Source organism: Passer montanus, unplaced genomic scaffold, assembly GCF_014805655.1.
Source record: "Passer montanus isolate IOZ18808 unplaced genomic scaffold, ASM1480565v1 scaffold31, whole genome shotgun sequence".
NCBI lineage: Eukaryota > Metazoa > Chordata > Aves > Passeriformes > Passeridae > Passer > Passer montanus.
The window spans coordinates 5,991,608-6,010,850 of NW_024367819.1; the positions used below are offsets into that span (position 1 = coordinate 5,991,608).

General features: G+C 43.4%; 2 protein-coding genes across 8 annotated transcripts in view; both read left to right on the plus strand.

Moving 5' to 3' along the window:
• Positions 1 to 7,053, plus strand: part of RETREG1 (reticulophagy regulator 1) — a 63,772-nt gene extending 56,719 nt beyond the window's left edge. Inside the window, exon 9 of one of the 2 annotated variants that reach the window (XM_039714872.1) lies at positions 2,797 to 7,053. In XM_039714872.1, the coding sequence (XP_039570806.1) occupies positions 2,797 to 3,308 (512 nt within the window). In that variant the 3' untranslated portion in view covers positions 3,309 to 7,053. The remainder of the gene's footprint in view (positions 1 to 2,796) is intronic. The other variant, XM_039714873.1, reaches the window with a different exon arrangement.
• A 600-nt stretch (positions 7,054 to 7,653) lies between these two features.
• ZNF622 (zinc finger protein 622) lies at positions 7,654 to 16,512 on the plus strand. 6 transcript variants are annotated; one of them, XM_039714852.1, is made up of 9 exons: positions 7,654 to 7,706; positions 7,963 to 8,158; positions 8,432 to 8,506; positions 10,359 to 10,967; positions 12,395 to 12,652; positions 13,375 to 13,537; positions 14,328 to 14,440; positions 15,448 to 15,591; positions 16,170 to 16,512. In XM_039714852.1, the coding sequence occupies exons 4-9, from the start codon at positions 10,361 to 10,363 to the stop codon at positions 16,295 to 16,297; spliced, it is 1,413 nt and encodes a 470-aa protein (XP_039570786.1). In that variant the 5' UTR covers positions 7,654 to 7,706; positions 7,963 to 8,158; positions 8,432 to 8,506; positions 10,359 to 10,360; the 3' UTR covers positions 16,298 to 16,512. The 6 variants fall into 6 exon arrangements, with proteins under 6 accessions (XP_039570786.1, XP_039570782.1, XP_039570785.1 ...); XM_039714848.1 differs by lacking the exon at positions 8,432 to 8,506; XM_039714851.1 differs by lacking the exons at positions 7,654 to 7,706; positions 8,432 to 8,506 and adding an exon at positions 7,753 to 7,792.
• Positions 16,513 to 19,243: the final 2,731 nt, after the last annotated feature.

The following is a 19,243-nucleotide window of genomic DNA, read 5'->3' on the forward strand; positions in this document are numbered from 1 at the left end:
GATAATTGGAGGACGGAAGGTTTTGGGGTTGTTACTTTCCTCTCTGAAATGAAATTAATCTCAGTGTTTTGTATAGTTTTGGACACAGTTTGTGTATGAACTGTCCTCATCTTAAAAATGTTCAAGTACATCAGCAAGTGTCTAAAAAATATGTAGTACTGGGTAAAACCCACACATTCAATAAATGCTAGATGTAGCACTCTCTTCTACCAAGCTTTTTAAGGAAGTAAACCTTTTAAAATTACTATCAATGCTTTTGTGGATAAGCTAAGCAAATAAAAGCTAAGAAAGACACAGTGAATACACTGCCTTGTTAAACAGGTAATTAAAAAAAAGTATTATCAGGTTTTACTACTAGAAATTAAGACAGCCAGAAATAAGCCTATGAAGACTGGGACTAGGAAAAAGTTCTCAAGCACTTGGCTTGATCTTGACCAGGAAAAAATTCTTACTTTTTATCAGTAAACACTTTGCTGTAATAAAGATTAAGGACAACAGTAGTTTGGTGTTATCTCACCTGGGGATCTGTTGATCTGCTCATCTTGCATTTCTCCTAGGAAAAGCTGCCTGTAAATGATAATACTACAGGCCAAATTAATAATTTCAGTTATTTTCCTAATATTTCAAGTTGTAAATAGGCATTATTGTATGATCACAGAACCCTATGTTATAAAAAGCAATTGTTATTCATCTCATCTATCTTCCTATCTAAAGCAGGTTCAAAGCTCTTCATTAAAGCTTGATGAAGTTTCTCAGGGCTGTGACCACTTGAATTCTAAACATCTCTAGTGGTAGAGATTCAGCAACTTCCCTGGAAAGTCTTTTTCAATATTTGCTTACTCTCATGGTGAAAAAGTTATTTTCTTACAGTGAGTCAAAATTTCCCATGTTCCAGTTTGTGTCAGTCTACTCTGATCCTTTCACTGTGCATCTCCTAGATGAGTCAAGCCCATCTTCTCTCTACTGTGCCATTCAGTAGGTAAACTGATCCCTCTTTGCCACCTTCTCTTGGGCCAAACGAGGCCCATTCTCTCAGCATCTACATACATCCTGTTCTCTAGCCCCCTAATCATGCTGGCCCTCCAGGGGGTTCAGTCCTGTGTGCCATTTTCTGTCTAGAACCGGAGAGGTCACAAACAGGCAAAGTACTTAAATATGTACTCTCAGTTGCTGAATAGAGGAGGAAAATCCCTTCCACTGTCTTTCTGCCTTCAATTTTGCTACTACGGCTCAGTGTGTGGTTGACCTTCCTTGCTGCAAGGGCATGGCACTGACCTGCTCCCCACAGATCTTCTTCTGGAAAGCTGCTTTTCTTGTTGCCCTTGGCCTGTACTGCTGCACAGGGTATTCCATCCCAGATGCAAGACTTCACATTTGCTTTTGTTGAATGTCATGATGTTCCTTTTCAGCCTGTTCCTTTCTCCAGCCAGTTGAGGTCCCTCTGAAGGCATCCTGACCTCCAGAATATCACATACACCTGTCCCACAGCAATTCTTTTCTGCCCATGAACTTGCAGAGTGCACTCCAGCCTGTCATCCATATCATTAATAAAAACCTTGAACTGTGCTGTTTTCAGTCCCTGTGGTAGACACCAATAACCAGCCTCCAGCTGCACTTTGTGTCGCTGATGAAGCCTTTGACCCCCACAGTCTGGCCACCTCTCCACCCACCTTACAGTTCCCTCTCCCCGTTTGCTCAGCAGCTTGGCTGTAAGGATCATGTGGAAAACTATATTCAAAGCCTTGCTAAGTGAAAAATAACATCCGTTCTTCTCCATGGAGCATTTCAGCAAATGGGACATACACAGAAGTGCAAAACCAAATGGGATGCATTCGAGGACTGGCTCATCTCCTGTCAAAGCTCTGTGCATTTGGGCCACCACTCTGCGTGCAGCACAACCCTTCCTCCTCACCTTCCCAGCCTGTCTTTCCTAAAGAAAATGGAGAAAATTTCATAGGAGTAATTTTTAGAATTTATTTCCTTAACCCTTACGAATGCTCCTACAACAAGCTCCTATTGCTTGTTTTCACAGAAAGTAAGTTCAAACTTTTTGCCTTCTCATTCAAATACTTGATGCAAGTATTCGCTTGTGCTGATTTAGGCCTCTTCCTGATTTAGGCCATGTACTCCATGGTATGTTTTACACATTTCTAATAACAAATATTGTGTCATTCATTAATGCAGCCATTAAAATTTAATGTTTGATTACATCCTGCTTTTTATCCTCTTGAAAACATGAAACAATTCTGATCATCTGTAGAGTTTCCGTTTTCTGTTTCCTTTTTAATACAAACATTGGCCAAGAAAGGAAAAAGAAATTAGTCTTTACATTGGTTTTATATCTTTATTTAAACAGATAAACATTCTTTTTGTTACTCTATATGCATGTTAAAAGCTTGTAACACATCTTACATGTTTACATATTTGTAGTTTATATATATTGTAAAGAGAGATAAATTTTAGGACTTCATGTGGTTGGTATATTTAGAAATAGCTGTGCTGAAGATTTGCATGGTTGTTTCATTACAGACAGATGCCTAAAAAAGTTAGCTTAAAAAAGTTACTTTGTTCAAATAGTTAGGTTGATACCAGCTGATTTGTGGCACTAGGCTTATGACCTCAAAACCCTTTTGTTTTAGATGTCACACAAAGCTCCTTCCACTAGAGAACTACTAGAGTAGGGATTAGTAAATGTATTCAGAGGAACACTTTCTACTCGCATTGTTACGTGTGGCTGCCTTTTGGGAAACCTTTTGTGAGTGCTAACACTGTTTTCTTCTGTTAACCCTGTAATAGATTTTGACCGACCTAGTGATCATGAAGAAGCTTTCACTAGAGACCTTTTGGAGTTTCCCTCTTTAGAAAATGGTGCCGGCACAAACGATGACGATGACTCAAGCATCGGTTTGCCCACCCAGCAGAAACGAAGGAAAGAGCAAACTGATGTCAAGGCGGATCACGCTTCCAGACAGAGTAAAGAGAGACCATCCACTGCAGGGCTGTCCTTGCCTTTGACCAGTGACCAAACCTTTAATTTAATGAGTGGAATTGCTGGCGATGTCATCACGGCTGCGGTGTCTGCTGCCATCAAAGACCAGCTGCAGTCCCTACAGCAAGGTCCCTCACAGGCAGCGCCCAGTTTGAGCGAGGAGACAGACACAGAGGAAGCTGATGATTTTGAACTGCTTGACCAGTCTGAGCTAGAGCAGATTGAGAAAGAATTGGGACTTTCACAAGGTCAAGAAGCAGAATCCCAGGAAAAGAAAAAGTCTTCAGGCTTCCTTTCAAATCTGCTTGGAAGTCATTAACCTTGAAGTTGCAGCTGGTAACACAGAAGAAACTAAACATAAAACACAAAAAAAAATACCATCAAATACTACAAAACATACAAAACAAAACAAAAAAAAAAAAGAAAAAGAAAAAAAGAGAAGAAAATTCTGAGCTGTAAGCTTTAACTATCCCTTTAGATGTGTTGTAATAATTTCCCTTATGCAGAGTGAATTAACTGGATAAGTATCAGCTAATACTGATAGTTTAATGTTTCTGGTAGTTATACCTCAATGTAATAGCATGGAAATGAATTCTCTATCCACTGTTGGTTGCAGATGTGTGGTGGAAGTCAGTTGTTCAAAACAGTTGGGGGAGAGGTTTCTTTTACCTTTTTGCCAACCATCTATTTTGGGGTCCTGAGCCAAATTTCCAATATCAGCAGTTTATTTACTCTAGTTTTCCAATCATGTAATACAATTAATGACTCATATTGTGAGGGCAAGTTATCAGAGGGCTGCAGTGAGATTAACTGCATCTCACCTCCTTCCATCCTACCAAAAATTAAGGATCCCTGCAGTTAGCATTATGTGTAGTGCATCTACTGTATATGAAACACATTAACTGGCACAACTCGAGTTTAAATATGTGTGCAACGCTATAAAACCCCCTAGATTTCATACTTAAAACCTTTGAATTATTTTGGATATGGTGATGCATTTCCAAGTTTTTTGCTGTTATAGGCTTGTAGAGCTGTCAAGTGGCATGTTATATGACTGACCACCTGCTGTGTTCCTTGATGGAGTCTGGTCCTTGGCAGTATTGCCCATGTGAAGTCAGCCAATGAATCTTTATGTTCAAAAGTTAATATTGTGTAAACTGAACAACCTGTTTGGGAGCAGTGAGGGTAGTTATTGTTTGGAGTAGAGATTAGAGATTAAAAAAAAAAAAAAAAGGCAAAAAGGCTTTTTAGGTGCCACTTCCTTAATTTGAGATTCTGTAGGTTTTGGTTTGGCTCTTTTTCCCATGATAGCTGCTTCCACTTGCAGCAAAAGTTGTGTTGCAAGGTGATGATTTTAGTATACTTAGAAGCATTTGGTGAGGTCAGTTGCTAGAGAAGACACTCAGAATCTTCTTCTTGGCATGTAATTTAAAACAAAGAAAAAGAACTTGTTTAAATTATTTGCCAGTTTAAAGTCCACACATGCTGAGTGAGTGGCATGGGATCTCAAGCAGATGACTTATTTTTCTAGGGCTTTTTTGTTCACCTGTGACAAAACTGCATTGCAATACCAAGCAATAGTAATCCAAGAAATAGGATGAAATAAAGCTAGTTTTTTTAATGTGATGTAAACCATTAGCAAAGTTGAGGGACCATGTCAGCTGCTACTACTACTCATACTACTCACGTAAATTTCCATTTGCTGGCATTTGAAGAGGTAAATGCTGTCATCTAGGACCCTCAAAAAGTACAGCAACAGATGATAAAAATCTTCCACTAACATACATGTGTAGGTAAACCTGTGTTTGAAATTAACTTCATTTTGTTTTTTGTTTTTTTTCCTTTTGAGGTGGAAGAATAGGCAGATGGCCAAAAAGAGTATAGCAAAAGGAAGAAAGGATGCCGAGATGTTTTGACACTAGCTTTATTGTTGCTTGTGCTTTTTTGTGTCAGTAATGCATATTGACTGTGTTTGCTGTCCTTTACCAGTAAAAGGGTAAGCCTGTGCCTTCATTATCAAATACATTATGAAATAAGTGGATGCTGGATATAGATCCCACAAGACGCAGCTTTCAAATTATAATATCTGAACACCTGAGTTTCTGGAAATGATTAGAAAACATGGCCCACATCACTTCCACAGCATTAGTTGCTAAGTTTCTTCTTTAGCTTTCACCAGGTTGTTCTTCTCATTTGGAAAAAACAAATTTAAAAAATCATCAAATACCCAAGCAAAATTAAAAAAAGCTTTTGTTAGAAAATCAGTGAGTTTAAAAAGTTCTCAGATGACTTAAAAGCCTCATTTCCTTGCCGCACGTTTAGGACAATCTGTACAATTAAAAGAGTACAAATCCAAGTTGCTGATGAAGCTTTGTAGGATGCCCAAACAACTGTGTGCTTCCTTGTCCAGGAGTACTGGTGCCAGTAGGGGAAACAGGCTGCAGGACAGGGAGAGGCGGCAGGGAGGGAGCAGTCCTTCACAGGCTTTTCTGGAGCAGATTGGCAGGACAGGCTAGCTGGCTGTCAATGGTGGCATTGTAACAGCTTGCACTTTATTGTTGTTTTATGGAAAATACTTGTGGTTATGAAAGTATGTAACACAGGGGCACTCTTCTAGAATAATAGATTAGATCAGAAAGAAAAGCAGTTGGAGGAGTTTCTCAGACTTTTTGTAAATTACCCATTTTCTGGTTTCAAGATAGGTAAACAGAATGATTTTTCTCCAGTATGACTCTCGTTTTTGGGTTGTTTTTTTTTTTCAGAAAGAAAAAAACAACCAAAACTTGAACGAGTTAATCATTAAAGTTAGGGACATAGTTGCTTATCTGAGAGTCTTTAGAAATTTTTTTTCTGCTGTTGTGATAGTTAATTACATTCAAACACCTAAACGCTGTGTAATGGGAAGGATGTAATTCTGTAACATTTAATATGCTTCCTCAGGTAGTAAAAAGATGTCTAATTTTCTGCAGGAAATGGTCTCTTCCCTTCCACACAACCACATGTAAGAAACACTTTGCATGGACACAATACATTCCACTGCCAGCAGTTCGCCAGCAAAACACAATGTTTCTCTCCTTTGTGGATCCTCTCCACACTGCCCTCAGTTGGAAATCCCTTGAGAAAACTTCATTTTGCTGTATTTTAGCAGCAGCCAAGAAATGGCAGTTCCTTAAAAATTCCTGTCACAATGGTCTACAGTGTCTTTCCTACCAAGCGCTGTTGTCACCTTCCCATCCTTCAAATGGAATGCCTGGGCAGGAAGACAGGCAGGGGGGTATAAGGCAACATATAGCTTTGAAACATATAGTTTTTCCATGGAAAGCTTCCTTGGACGTGATTTCCAGCCAAAAGGCACACAGACAGCACAGAGGGCTTAGTGTGAGCCAGTGCCATGGGGTAAGAGTGTGTGATCCTGCCCTGGAATCGGTGCTGCTTGTGTTGTGTGTGTGTTTGTACCTGGCAGCAAAGGGCTCATCCTCTTGTGCCTTGCAGTGGCTTCTTCACGCATCCCGATGGAAAAAAAAGATGTGTGTCAGGGCAGGGATGCAGGTCACTCTTTTGTACTCGGAAAATTTCCCCTTGTGTCAGTACACAAGTGACAGGATCACCATCGGATTGGTGGCCTTTGGTGTGTCAAATCCAGTGCAAAACCACCCGTTCCCATAACACAAAGTTTCCGTGCGTATGTACCACACACCTACTGACCACTCTTGTGTTTGTTAGAAAAAAATTACTGTTCTATGCAGAGTAGGTTAAATAATTGCAACCCAAATTAACAGATCTGAGGAAATACTCGTTCTACTTGTTCTGTGTTTGTTCTGCACTTTCTCCAGGCTGTCCCAGCCTTCTGAACAAATAAATCCCTGTAGTCTCTACGTCTGTTCTCAGCACATGAGCAGCATCGCAGTCTGTGAGTAACCCCCACCCAGGCAACCAGAAACTGGAGAATTACAAAATGTCCGTATTTAAGTATTCTGCAGCACTTTACCTGCCTGATCACTGTTTTGTAAACATGGAACTATGATATTGATTGTTTTAATAAATATGTGTTAGTTTTTATCTCTCATCATCTCATTGTGTGTTTGCTCCCAGAAATGGAAATAAAACCTGTAACAACAAAGAGGGTGACCCTTGTCACTCTCTACAACTATCTGAAAGGGGGTTCTGGCCAGGTGGGGTTCAGCCTCTTCCCCCTGTGATAGGTAACCTGTGATAGGTAACAAGGAGACAGCCGTGAGCTGCAACTGGGGAGGTTTAGGTTGGACATCGGGAAGGATTTCTGCACGGAAAGGGCGATCAGATACTGGAATGGGCTGCCCGGGGAGGTGGTGGAGTCACCGTCCCTGGAGGTGTTTCAGGAAGGACGGGGCGTGGCACTTAGTGCCATACGTTGGACTCGATAGGAGACATCTTTTCCAACCTGACTCCGTGAAAACACTCGAACAAACACAACAAAAAGAAACAAAACAAACACAAACCCGCCCAACAGAAGGCGCAGAGCCACCCTGGGGCACGGCCCAGTGGGGCGGCGCTCCCGCCCCTGTGCCTGTCCCTGTCCTTGTCCCTGTCCCTGTCCCGTCCGTCCCGGGCGCCGCTCTCGCCCCGCGCCCTCCGGCCGCCAGGGGGCGCGCGGGCCGCTCCCGCCGGACGCCGCGCGGCCACTTCCTGCCCGCGCGCCCCGCCCCGCGCGCGGCACCGCCCGCTCCGCCGGCCGCCGGTGCGTGTCCCGGGAATCGGGGGCGGGATGGGACGGGATGGGTTGGAATGGGATGGAATGGACCGGACCGGCCCGAGCCAGTGAGGGTAGCGGGGGCGGGGGGCAGGCGGCGTGGCCCGGCCGAGCCGGCTTTGCTCCCTTGGGATGCAGGCTCCCTGTGAGCCCGGCCTGCTCCACGCCTGGCCTGCTGGCTTCCGGCTGCTGCCTGCGCCCTGTCTTGTCTCATGGTTTTTGTTTTTCATTTTTTTATCTGTAGGTTTTGCCCGAATTTTGTTGTCCGTGTAGTAACGCCGGCCTTGTGCCAGGATCAGGGACACGGGCTCAGCTCAATCCACCCGAAGGCGGCTAAAAATCATCCGTAATAAAGAGCTCAGGAGAGACCGCGATTTGGCCGGAAGGGCTTGGCTGGGCTTGCGAGTGCCTGGGGTTTGGATTGCTGAGCCCCACACCAGGTAGGGCCCGGGGCCCCGGTGCTGGGGCTGGAGGCGGGATGGGAAGTGCAGGCGGACGTGGGAAGGTGGTGTGCCACTGCCCGGGATTTCTCTGTTGTGCGCAGTTCGTGGTGTAAACGCGTCTCACGTAACAGAGGTGAAGGTTTATGGCTTTAACTTCTCTTGGAGTACGAATCCTGAGCTGCTTTCCTTCGGGTGGGCGGAGCGGGAGGAGGCTGGGTGGGTTTAAATGCCCCGTGGGAATGCAGCGTGCGGCTTCTGTCTGTCCCTCAGGGAGCAGAACGGCGTCCTGCAAGGGGCTTGTCACCAGCAGCCAGCGTGGCTCTGAGTCACTGGTTTGTGGCAAAGGTTGGTGCTCGGGATGGGGCTCTGGGGACACGGGAGACGGGTCAGGGGACATGTGGGGGACATGGGAGATGGGTCAGGGGACATGGGGACACGGGGACAGGGGACACGCGTCAGGGGACATGGGGACACGGGATGGGGCTCTGAGGACACGGGAGACGGGTCAGGGGACATGGGGGACACGGGGACAGGGGACACGTGTCAGGGGACATGGGGACACGGGATGGGGCTCTGAGGACACGGGAGACGGGTCAGGGGACATGGGGGACACGGGGACAGGGGACACGTGTCAGGGGACATGGGGACACGGGATGGGGCTCTGAGGACACGGGAGACGGGTCAGGGGACATGGGGGACACGGGGACAGGGGACACGTGTCTCTTCTCCTGAGCTGCTTTCCTTCGGGTGGGGGGAGCGGGAGGAGGCTGGGTGGGTTTAAATGCCCCGTGGGAATGCAGCGTGCGGCTTCTGTCTGTCCCTCAGGGAGCAGAACGGCGTCCTGCAAGGGGCTTGTCACCAGCAGCCAGCGTGGCTCTGAGTCACTGGTTTGTGGCAAAGGTTGGTGCTCGGGTGGGGAGAAGGGCAGGGAGCGCTGCGGGTGGCAGGGAAACGCCTCAGGGAATACTCGGGATCTCTCCGTGGGCGGAGAACACGTTTTTCTCTGAAACACAAAAAGCGTCTGTTATGCTGGGCAGATGCTTATAGTACTCCAGATTATATGGCCTTCGTTTGCTGCATCCCCCCTGTCACTATCACACTGTAGATAGCACAAGCTATCTACAAAAAGTAGGATCCCAGTGGTTCCAGGGAATGAGCATTTCATAACATGTGTTTTGTCTCTACATGTTTATGACTTCTATCACTGCTTCTCCTTGTTAGTAGCTTCAGGGAAGGGCTGCTCTTCCTCTCCCTGCTTTCAGACCCCCTCATCCTGATGTATTATTTATTTTTTTCTCCAGATTAAGGCATAGTTTTTCTAAATCAGTTAAACAATGAGGGTGCTTTCTGTGATCTCCAGATTAAACTCTTTTTGCTCTTTGATTTTGCAGCATTCAAGAAATTCCATCAACTTTGTTAAAAAAAGAAAAAAAAAGGAAAATTTCATTAAGCACTGAGAAGGAAGGAAATGTGTGGGTTTGGAAAGGACAGCATGAGTGGGAGGTCACTGCTCTGCAGTTGTCCTGTCCCAGCCCCAGTAGCATGGGTTGGCTGGATGGTGGGAAGTGAAGGGAGACCAGGTTTTCAAGGGCTAGGCGTGACTGACTGCATCTCCAGATGAACAGCTCTGCAGGGTAAAGTGTTGTCAACACTACACGCGCTGCTCCAAAGTAGCTAAGAAGGCTTTATTTTTAAATGCAGTAACTTTTTTTTTTGCCATTTAATAAGGCTGTGGAAGATACCTGTGTAAGCAGGTTTTCCCTTTTTACCCTTGTTTCTGTGGAATCACTGGTCTCCCCAAAGTCTTACCGTTGGCAGAAGATGAGCTTGTTAAGAACCTCTAGTCACTGATCTTCAGTGAAAAGTGCAGAGCTTTTGAAATGCTGGTGCTGGGACTGGGGGCCCTCTCATGAACCCAATCCCAGCAGGCACAGCAGGTTCTGCATCCAGAGCTGGGATGCTCAGCTGCTGTTGTGGTACAAGTGAACTCAAAGTCTTTTATTTATAAGTTTCCTCTCTTGCTGCTGCCCTGAATACCACACTCATTGCTGACGGTGTTTAATAAATGTAATTCTGTGCAAGAACTGTGTGTTTAACACTGCCTTAAAATAAGGTTGTCAGGATGAAGGTGTTGGGGCTTTTTTGTGTCTGTTACTTAATTTTTTTAACATGATTTAATTTTTTTGCTATTTTCTAGTAATGGCCACCTACACTTGCATCACTTGCCGTGTGGCTTTCAAGGATGGTGACATTCAGCGTGCCCATTACAAAACCGACTGGCACAGGTACAACCTGAAGCGTAAAGTGGCTGACATGCCTCCTGTTACTGCTGAGAATTTCCAAGAGAGAGTCCTGGCACAGAGAGCAGTAGCAGAGGAGCAGAACAAAATCACTGCCACTTACTGCACAGTGTGTAGCAAGAGGTTCTCCACCTTCAATGCCTATGAGAATCACCTGAAGTCCAAGAAGCACCTGGAGCTGGAGAAGAAAGCTGTCCAAGCTGTCAGCAAGAAGGTGAAAATATTAAATGAGAAGAATCTGGAAAAGGGGCTGGCCCCAGAGAGTGTAAATAAAGATGAAATGAACACAGCTATTCAGCAAGCCATCAGAGCCCAGCCATCTTCATCTCCAAAGAAGACACCTCTACCTCCTAGTCATGCGAGTAGCTCTCCAGTTTCCAGGGAAAGCACCAGCTTGTCCCAGAGCAGAGAACGACCAGAAATACCTCCACGGCTGCAGTGGTTTGAACAGCAAGCAAGGAAGCTGGCCAAGCAACAGGCAGAGGAAGAAGAGGATAATGAGGAAGGTAAGGCAGTAAATACACTGACAGAAGATAGCTTGGGGTAAGCTATGGTTTGAGCAAAAGCTTCCTCCTACTTCTGTAGCAGTGCAGGATCTTCCATCACAAAAGGTCTTGCTGTTGATTAAATTTTCAGTTTAACAAAGGAGTTCAGGTTGGCCCATGTTTGCAGTCTAGGACTGTGTTAGTATCAGGACTGCCAGCTGTTCAGCAAACAAACAGACACTAATGCATGTAGAGATTGAGTATAAATAGTCACTAGCATATCTATATAATAGAGCACTATTTCCCACATAAAACATCAAAGGAAGTTTCCTTTAAAGAAGGTTAATGTAACAGGTTACCCTAAAACTACTTCTGAAAAATAAGTGAACAAAAATCCAGTTATGATTATTTGCTATTATCCTAACTCATTTCCTGATCTGTTGAAGGGAGGTGGGACTGTGGTTGGTTTTGTTTTCCTCTACCCACCAAGACCAGAGGAGAAAATTTGCTCTTTAACCTGACTGTGTGGCGTCACCTCTCAGTATGTTGATGTCTGTGTTAAAATGGGTTTGAGAGTTGGCCTTTTCCTATGAATGCAGCTCTGTGTTGGAGGTCAGTCTGGAAAGCAGACAGCTGAAAAGATCAGAGCTTCAGAATTTCCAGAAAAGAGTTATTTTTAACCTGGATGCTTTCAGTGCTGCAGTTGACAGTGCAGCTCCAAACACATCTATTGGAGCAGTAGAATGGGGTGATTGAGCTGAGGCACGGGAACAGGTATGAGTGAGATGGAACTTCAATCCAGCTTCTGAACCCCTGTGTCACGTTACTGCATCTGTTACAGCAGTTTTGTGCTCTTGAAATTTCAGTTGCAGTTCAGTGAATCTGTTCTAGATGAGAAGAAACATTTACCTCTGAGCGTACATTGTAACACCTAAAGAAGAAGCCAGTTTGCACCTCTCTAGTGTTAATGTGTTAGGCGTAGATTGGATTGAGTAAATCTTTGGAGGTTTCTGAATGTTAACTGTTTTTTTAAGTGTGTGAACAGGAATGTGTTTTCCTCACTGCTGGAAATGAGTGTTTTTCTGATGCCACCAGAGTTGTCTTATTTTCAATGAGCCATGCTTGTGTTTTTGCACTGTGGTGAATTAAATTTAAGGCCTAGAAGCAGCAGTAAAGAGTTAATAGTTGAGAAAGTGGAGGGGCGAAAGTATCAGATCTGCCAACAGTTTTTATGAGTGACCTTGTGCTTTGCTGTGTGTCTTGAAAAGAAATGTCTTTTACTGGCCATGGTAAATTCTTACACCTGGAAGTGACTGTGTGGCACTTAGCTGTAAGAACAAAAAATGCACTACGTTCTATGATGGCTTTTTCTAACTTATTTGGGATGTATTTTGCTTGGGAAAAGTATAAAATAAATGTTTGGGTTTTTTTTAAACTTCCTTTAAAAGATTGGGAAGATATGGATTCTGATGAAGACATTGGCTCTGATGAAGAGATGGAAAGTGTGGAAGAAGAAGAAGGGGAACAGCAGGCAGAGGCTGAAAGCATTCCTGCTGTTGGGGCCATACCAGTCACAGACTGCTTGTTCTGTTCCCATCATTCAAGATCTCTCACAAAAAATGTGGCGCATATGACAAAAATCCACAGCTTCTTCATTCCAGACATAGAGTACCTTGTGGATCTCAGAGGACTAATCAAGTATCTTGGTATGACTGGATGTTCTCTAACCTTTTTGTCGGGATAATTTTGTTCTGATAGTTCTTATTTTCATTTGGATATGACACTAAATGTTTTGGTTTGGGTTGTTGTTGGTTTTTTGTTTTGTTTTGTTTTGTTTTTCTTGGTGCTGTCACTATTTTGATCATGAGCAGGACCACAGGCTTTCCAGGAAGAATGAGAGAAAACTTAGATGAGCAAACATGGTCATGTACCCTGCAGGTCTCTCATAGATTTCTGATGTTGAGAAAGTTGTTCAGACAATGTGAAATTTGGAACAGAATTCTGTTGCTAAAATAATCACATGAACTCCGTTGTTCTACCAGTGAGTCACAAGAATTCATCTCTTTGGTTTACAGTGCTTGTGAGAGTTAAAAGGAAAAAAGTATCATCCTTCAAGTCTAAAAATAATCATGCAAATAAAATAATTTTGAAGTATTTGACAGAAAAACATGTTAGAAGTGTGAAATCTGTTATTGAGAATACTGAATGACCCATACCTTGTCACAAGAAATCTTTAAATGGCCAGACTTGTCCCTGGTGGGAACATATGGTCAAGGCATTGGAACAGCAGAGCTATCCTGGAAATTAAGGGCTCAAGGCTCCTCTTAAGTCTCTCTGCCTGCAAACTGGGAAGGCTTTGTCACAGAAATGTTAATTACTGCTGGGGAGATTTTGTTCAGACCATTAGAAGTGGCAATGTTTTCTGCAGGAGAGAAAGTCGGCGTTGGGAAAATCTGCATCTGGTGCAATGAAAAGGGGAAATCCTTCTACTCTACGGAAGCAGTCCAGGCTCATATGAATGATAAAAGCCATTGCAAACTCTTCACAGATGGAGATGCTGCCCTGGAATTTGCAGATTTCTATGATTTTAGGTGAGGTCATTTCTCTTTAAGTGGTATACAGGTGGGGACAGACAAAAGAACAGTTAACTATTACATTAGAAACTATTATTCATTCTTAAAATTTAGTGGTGTTTCGGTTCCAGTACTTATTTTGCATTGCTGGTTCCCCACTCTTTTAGGTGATGGTAACAACAAGATTGGTTGTCTTCTTCTGTGACCATAATTACCAGTCCTATATCAAAGTACATTTTGAATTCTGTTTTGCATGTCTGCTGTTACTGAATTGAGCTTTCAGTGCATCAGCAAGGCCATAAAAGGTCGTAACTGTCTTTCCCACTACCTTTTAAACAGATTGTGGATTTAAGACCTACTGTAGGTTTCTTACATAAGTTTCATTGTGTAGCTGGAGTTGCTGTGATTTAGAGGCCTCTTGTTGAACTTCCTGCAACCAGTCCTAAGCTGTGTTCATTTTGGTCAGAAATACCTCCTATTATGGTGACAGGTGGAGCTACTGCACTTGTTCAGTAGCTGTGCAGAGCTGGTGACCTGCACTGTGCTGGCTTTTCACCATAAATCACTGTTAAGTGTGCAGCAGCAGAACTGTGCTGAGTTGCAGAACAGGGTGGAGGAAAGGGGTTCCTTGTCTCCAGGCTTTGTTCAGGGCAAAGTTCTGCCATTAGAAACTCTCAGACCAAGGCAGGTGAAACACAACAATGTTTGTGCCTTGCTGTAGCTCTGCATGGTGGTTCTTTTGTAGAGTGGATCTGGATAGTTGTGGCTGCTCTCCATGTTTAATCCATGTATTGCTGCTCTTCCACAGGAGCAGTTATCCTGATCACGAGGATGGGAAAGATGTGGAGGGTCTTGGAAAGCACTCAGCAGAGAAAGAGTTGGATTATGATGATGACACCATGGAGCTGATCCTTCCATCAGGTGGGCACAGGGTTTGTGTTACAGCTTACTTTCTCTGCACTTCCCATATCTGCTTCCAGTACCTGCAGCACAGGCCATTGTTGTGTTTTTCTCTGGGAAGGGAGAAAGAAGTTTAGCATTTAAGTGTCTTTGGGGTTGTGTCCTCACCTTCCATTATTTTCATTGCTGAGTAGTTCAGCTTCTTCAGCACTGATGGACATGTGGACTGGAGCAGTGGGTTGCTTTGCCCATTTTATCTCTTCATTATGTGACTCATGGTTTACTTCAACAAGTGCAGCTTGGAGAGGCTAGAACTTAAGTTATCTAGTATAGGAGTTTATTGTAGAGAGCCAGCTCCCAACAAATTCAGTAAACTAGTTCAGTAAATTAAATTATTAAATGGCCTTTCTCCTCTTCATTATCTGACTCTCATGGTTTACTCCAACAAGAGTTTCCATATTTGTTTGAGTGCAGCTTGGAGAGGCTATAACCTAAGTTATCTAGTATAGGAATTTTTTGTAGAGCCAGCTCCCACTAAATTCAGTAAACTAGTTCAGTAAATTAAATTATTAAATGGCCTTTCTCTAGTTCAGCGTTTGGCACTCTCACTTTTTTTTTTTTTGGGATGGTTTTGTATGTGGGGCCCTCAACCCTTTCATTCTGAAAATGCTGCCAACTCTCCCGTTACACAAGTTTTCCTGAATGTCAGCAAGTGGCTTCACTGTTTACTTGAAACAGCATTGCCTCTCTGCTCATTCCACTAATTAAGATTTTCTTTTCTGATAACTGCATGTTTATTATCTGAGCTAAGGGCCTCTTGAAAAGCAGCACATTTTCTGTTTTTTCTTCAAGCACCTCTTACAGTGATTACATTGAGTTCCCTAATAATCCTAAAATTTTTAAGGTTCTGGACCCTTTAATAACATTTCTCAGCAGAGGGGTTTTCCATAGTTCTCACAACATGCTTGAGTGCTCCATTTCAGAAGCTGATTCATGATGGATAATAAGATGTCCCCTCCTGTGGGCAGGCGCCAGAGTGGGTCACCGTTCCTTGATGAGGTACTACAAGCAGCGTTTTGGTGTGACAAGAGACGTGGCTGTTGCGAAGAACAGGAAAGCCGTGGGTCGGGTGCTGCAGCAGTACCGAGCCTTGGGCTGGACAGGGCAGGCAGGTGAGTGACAGTGGGAGGCCTTTGCAGAGGAGGAGGCCCGGGGATGTCAGCACTCTACGGTTCCAGAGGTCGACTTTGCTTGACACGTGGGGTTTATGCAGTACTTTGTCTTCCACTTGGTTCATTTTAATTCCTGCAGACATCCAAGCAGATATAGGAAGTTTATTTCTAAAATCCAGTGCAGCTTCTGTGCAAGCTTTTCCTTCCATTCTTTGTGATGCTTGGTGACTTCCTGAGATTTCTTGGTTTATACCTGACCAAGTCACTACTCTTGCTATTTAGTAATATAACATGAGTCATGCTTTTCCAGTAGGGGAACAGAGTTTTGGTCTATATCCACTTTTGAAATGCAAGAATCACACTTGGAATGCAAAACAACCTTTTGCTTTAATCACAGTCATGGATATTTGTAGAGGGAGCTGGGCTTTCCCCAGAGAAAACTGGAAAGAAGTATACCAGTATGGGAAAGAAAACCGATAGGTAACTGCTGAAGTACATGTGCAGGTCAGCTGGTTTGCATACAAGTTGTAAGTAAGGTGGCAGACATTGATCCATCTCTCTTCCTTCTCTCCCTGCAGGGGCCATCTCTGCTCAGCAGCGTGACATGCAGTACCTGCAGAGGATGAAGTCAAAATGGATGCTCAAGACAGGAATGAGTAACAATGCTACAAAGCAGATGCATTTCCGGATGCAAGTCAGATTCTGAGTTCCAAAGAGAGCTGCCTACAACTGGTTATGGGAAGGGGGATTTAATGGTTTCTGGGTTGTGGATTCTCCTATTAAAATGGACTCGGTACCTATCAAATGCTGATATGTTTGCTGGTGTGTCTTCTTCTGTAAAAAGAAGAACAGCAGGGAACTTGCCTTTTCTGAAATAATAGTGGGCCTAACTTAAAAATAAAATATCTTTGGTGGATCATGTGGCAGAGTACTCATGCCTATGACTGAAAGTACATGCATAGTCGTGCTGCCCATCTTCATGCAGCTCATTTCTGGGGGCAGTTGATGTCGTCATTTATCTGAATATCTTCAATTTCCAATTCTACTGACTGGTCGAAGCCAAGAGGAGATCCTAGATCTAAATGCTTAAGATGGAGTGTATTGAATGTTTTCAGTTGTGGTGCCAGACATATTAGCTGGGCGTTTTGGAGTTCTAGCTGGCACTATTGAGGTGAAAATTTGAGAGCAGAGTTTCATGGAAGGTTAAGTAATAATTGTTTGAAGAAATGCACTAATGGAAAACATAACTCCAGGATTAATACTGTCCTCAGAAGCTGACTGTACCTGCCTAGTGCTCCAGCTCAGGGCTGGATTAATAATCTGCAGTGTAGTTGTTTTACATTGAATGTAATGAATTTTAATTTTCTGAAAACTGCTCAAAATGAATTATTATTAAATGAATTTTCATTTCCTGAGAAGTGCTCAAAATTACCCTTCAATGAATGTCAATCAAAATTTTGCATTTCCTACTTAAAACCCTGAAGATGGATGTGGATGACAGTGTTGGTTTTCCCACTCAGTACTGGTGTTTGGTTATCATCGTGCAGTGACCCAAGACATGTATTGGGTGGAACAGGCAGGCTCTCCCACTTAAGCAGGTGAGCTGTTGCAGCTGGTGCAGAGCAAACCTGCGTGTTAGAGCTGAGGCAGCAGCGCTGTGTTGGTCCTGCTGATGGAGATGTTAAATGTTTCCATGACTTTACCACTTCTGACCTTCCTTTAAGGAGGCAGGCACCTGCAGAGTCATGGGCTGGCTCCTGATGCCCCAAGCTGTAGTGTGCTGGACACTGAGCAGGTGCCACAGGAACATGGCTGTTTCCTTGCCTGTCAGTTCATTGGGAAGGGAGCTGGCTACAGCCAGGTTTCACTTCTGCATTTAGGATTGCACTGGATTCCCAAGGAGTGGCTTTCACTGTGTGGTTTTGATAAAACCTTTCTTTCTTTCTTGTGAGTGGTGTGTGTGATATCACTGAGAATAGCAGAGAGATTGTGTGTTAACACTGTATTTTGACTTAAAGTAGGTCTCTAGTCTCCCTAAGAGCTAAGTTCTGAAGAAGCAGCACCATCATCATGTCAGCACTTCTGAGAAAGCAGCGTATTTATGGGACTCTTAGGAGGAAAGTGATAATTTCATAGTGGAGGTGCATGCTGTGTAGGGGTTTTTGGTTTTGTGCATTTGTCTGTGGTATCTTGCTCATCAGTGGTTTTTTGGTTCTTTAGTGCAAGTTCTGCTGCCTTGGAAGTTTGTTTGCTGTTCCTGCGTTTACTGGGAACAGAGCTTGAGTAGTAATGGAGGCTACAGGTTTGCACAACATTTAGTAAGTAAACTGGCTAATACAATTAAAAAAGATACAGATTTGAGTGGAGGGAAAACTGAAGCAGAGAAAATTTTCAAGAAAGGCTGTGTTCACATCCAAAACCTTAAACTAAGGTTGGATTGATTAATGAGTACCTCCTTTTTCCTGACAAGATAGGCTTATTGCCATTGTATATCCCTATCTGGATCTGGTGCATGTTTGAATTTACTGTAGAGGGTTCACTCTGGGTTATTCACTCTCAAAGTTAGATTTAAGACACCTGGTCTGATCTATGTGACTCAAGCTATGTGAATTGTCAGACACCATACCTTTGACCTGGCCCAGCCTGTGATTATGGTATGGATTTCTGGCACTGAGGATACACCCTGCTTGTATTTGACAAGTCTCATCATCTGGCTATTGGGAACTAGTTGTGGTTTTTTCTTTGGAGAATTACTATCAAAGGGTCTTACGCTTATGGATAAGTTAGGTTGTCTTTATACATAGAAAATACAGAAATAGAAGGGTTAAGACTTACTAACCTGAGTATTGAAACCTGCAGAACTGACTTTGAATACCAGAGTAAGTCACCAGTGAGAATCAGAGCAGTATGCAGTCTTGAGCTTTTGGTAAACATTCAGGGAATATACAAAACTTACATTAAAGACTAAAGAATTCTTCTGGAAGAGTTTTGGGAATAACTTAGTACAATTGCCTCAATCTTAGTGGTTAAGTGTTTAAGGAGGCTTGGCAGTGAAGGCAGAAATACAAGGAAATAATTGATCCACTGAAATATTACTTTGAGGCCATAAGGTTTAGGCTGAAGATGCATGGAGTTTGCCACTCTCCTCAACATGAAAGGGAACCAAAGGCAGCTCCTGTTCTCTGTGCAGACTTGCTCAAGGAAGCCTGCTGTTTATGAAGAGATGGGGATTGCCTGGATTTCCTGAACAGTCAAGTTCAAAAAATGCTGGCAAGTAAGCATGAAAATTGGTAGTCGTTTTGTAGGTCACAGGGAAGCAGGAGGAAGTAATTGGTATAATTTGCACCTATGATTCTATCCTATAAATCTTGCTACAGTTTAGTCAGAAGGAAATGGAAGAGGTATGGAACCTACTGGTATTTTACAGGGAGAGTTGTAAGACTCGGGTGAAAATGTCTGTCTTGGAAAACCAGCAGAGGGCGTAGGAAAGCTTCTCCCGGAATGGTGTTTACTATGAAAATAAATAAAGCCAAGTAATAGTGCATTCATGCAGAACAGAGGTAGGGTGAGACTGCAAAGCTCACCACTGCCATGAGTCAAGATTAGCACCAGGCTTCTTTGGGATGAATTGCTATTAATATCTTTATGTAGG

Coding starts and splice junctions, on each gene's coding strand:
- ZNF622 (XM_039714852.1), top strand. CDS start 10,361: ATGGCCACCTACACTTGCATCACTTGCCGTGTGGCTTTCAAGGATGGT. Junction 10,968..12,394: donor AGAAGAGGATAATGAGGAAG/GTAAGGCAGTAA, acceptor TTCCTTTAAAAG/ATTGGGAAGATATGGATTCT. Junction 12,653..13,374: donor AGGACTAATCAAGTATCTTG/GTATGACTGGAT, acceptor TGTTTTCTGCAG/GAGAGAAAGTCGGCGTTGGG.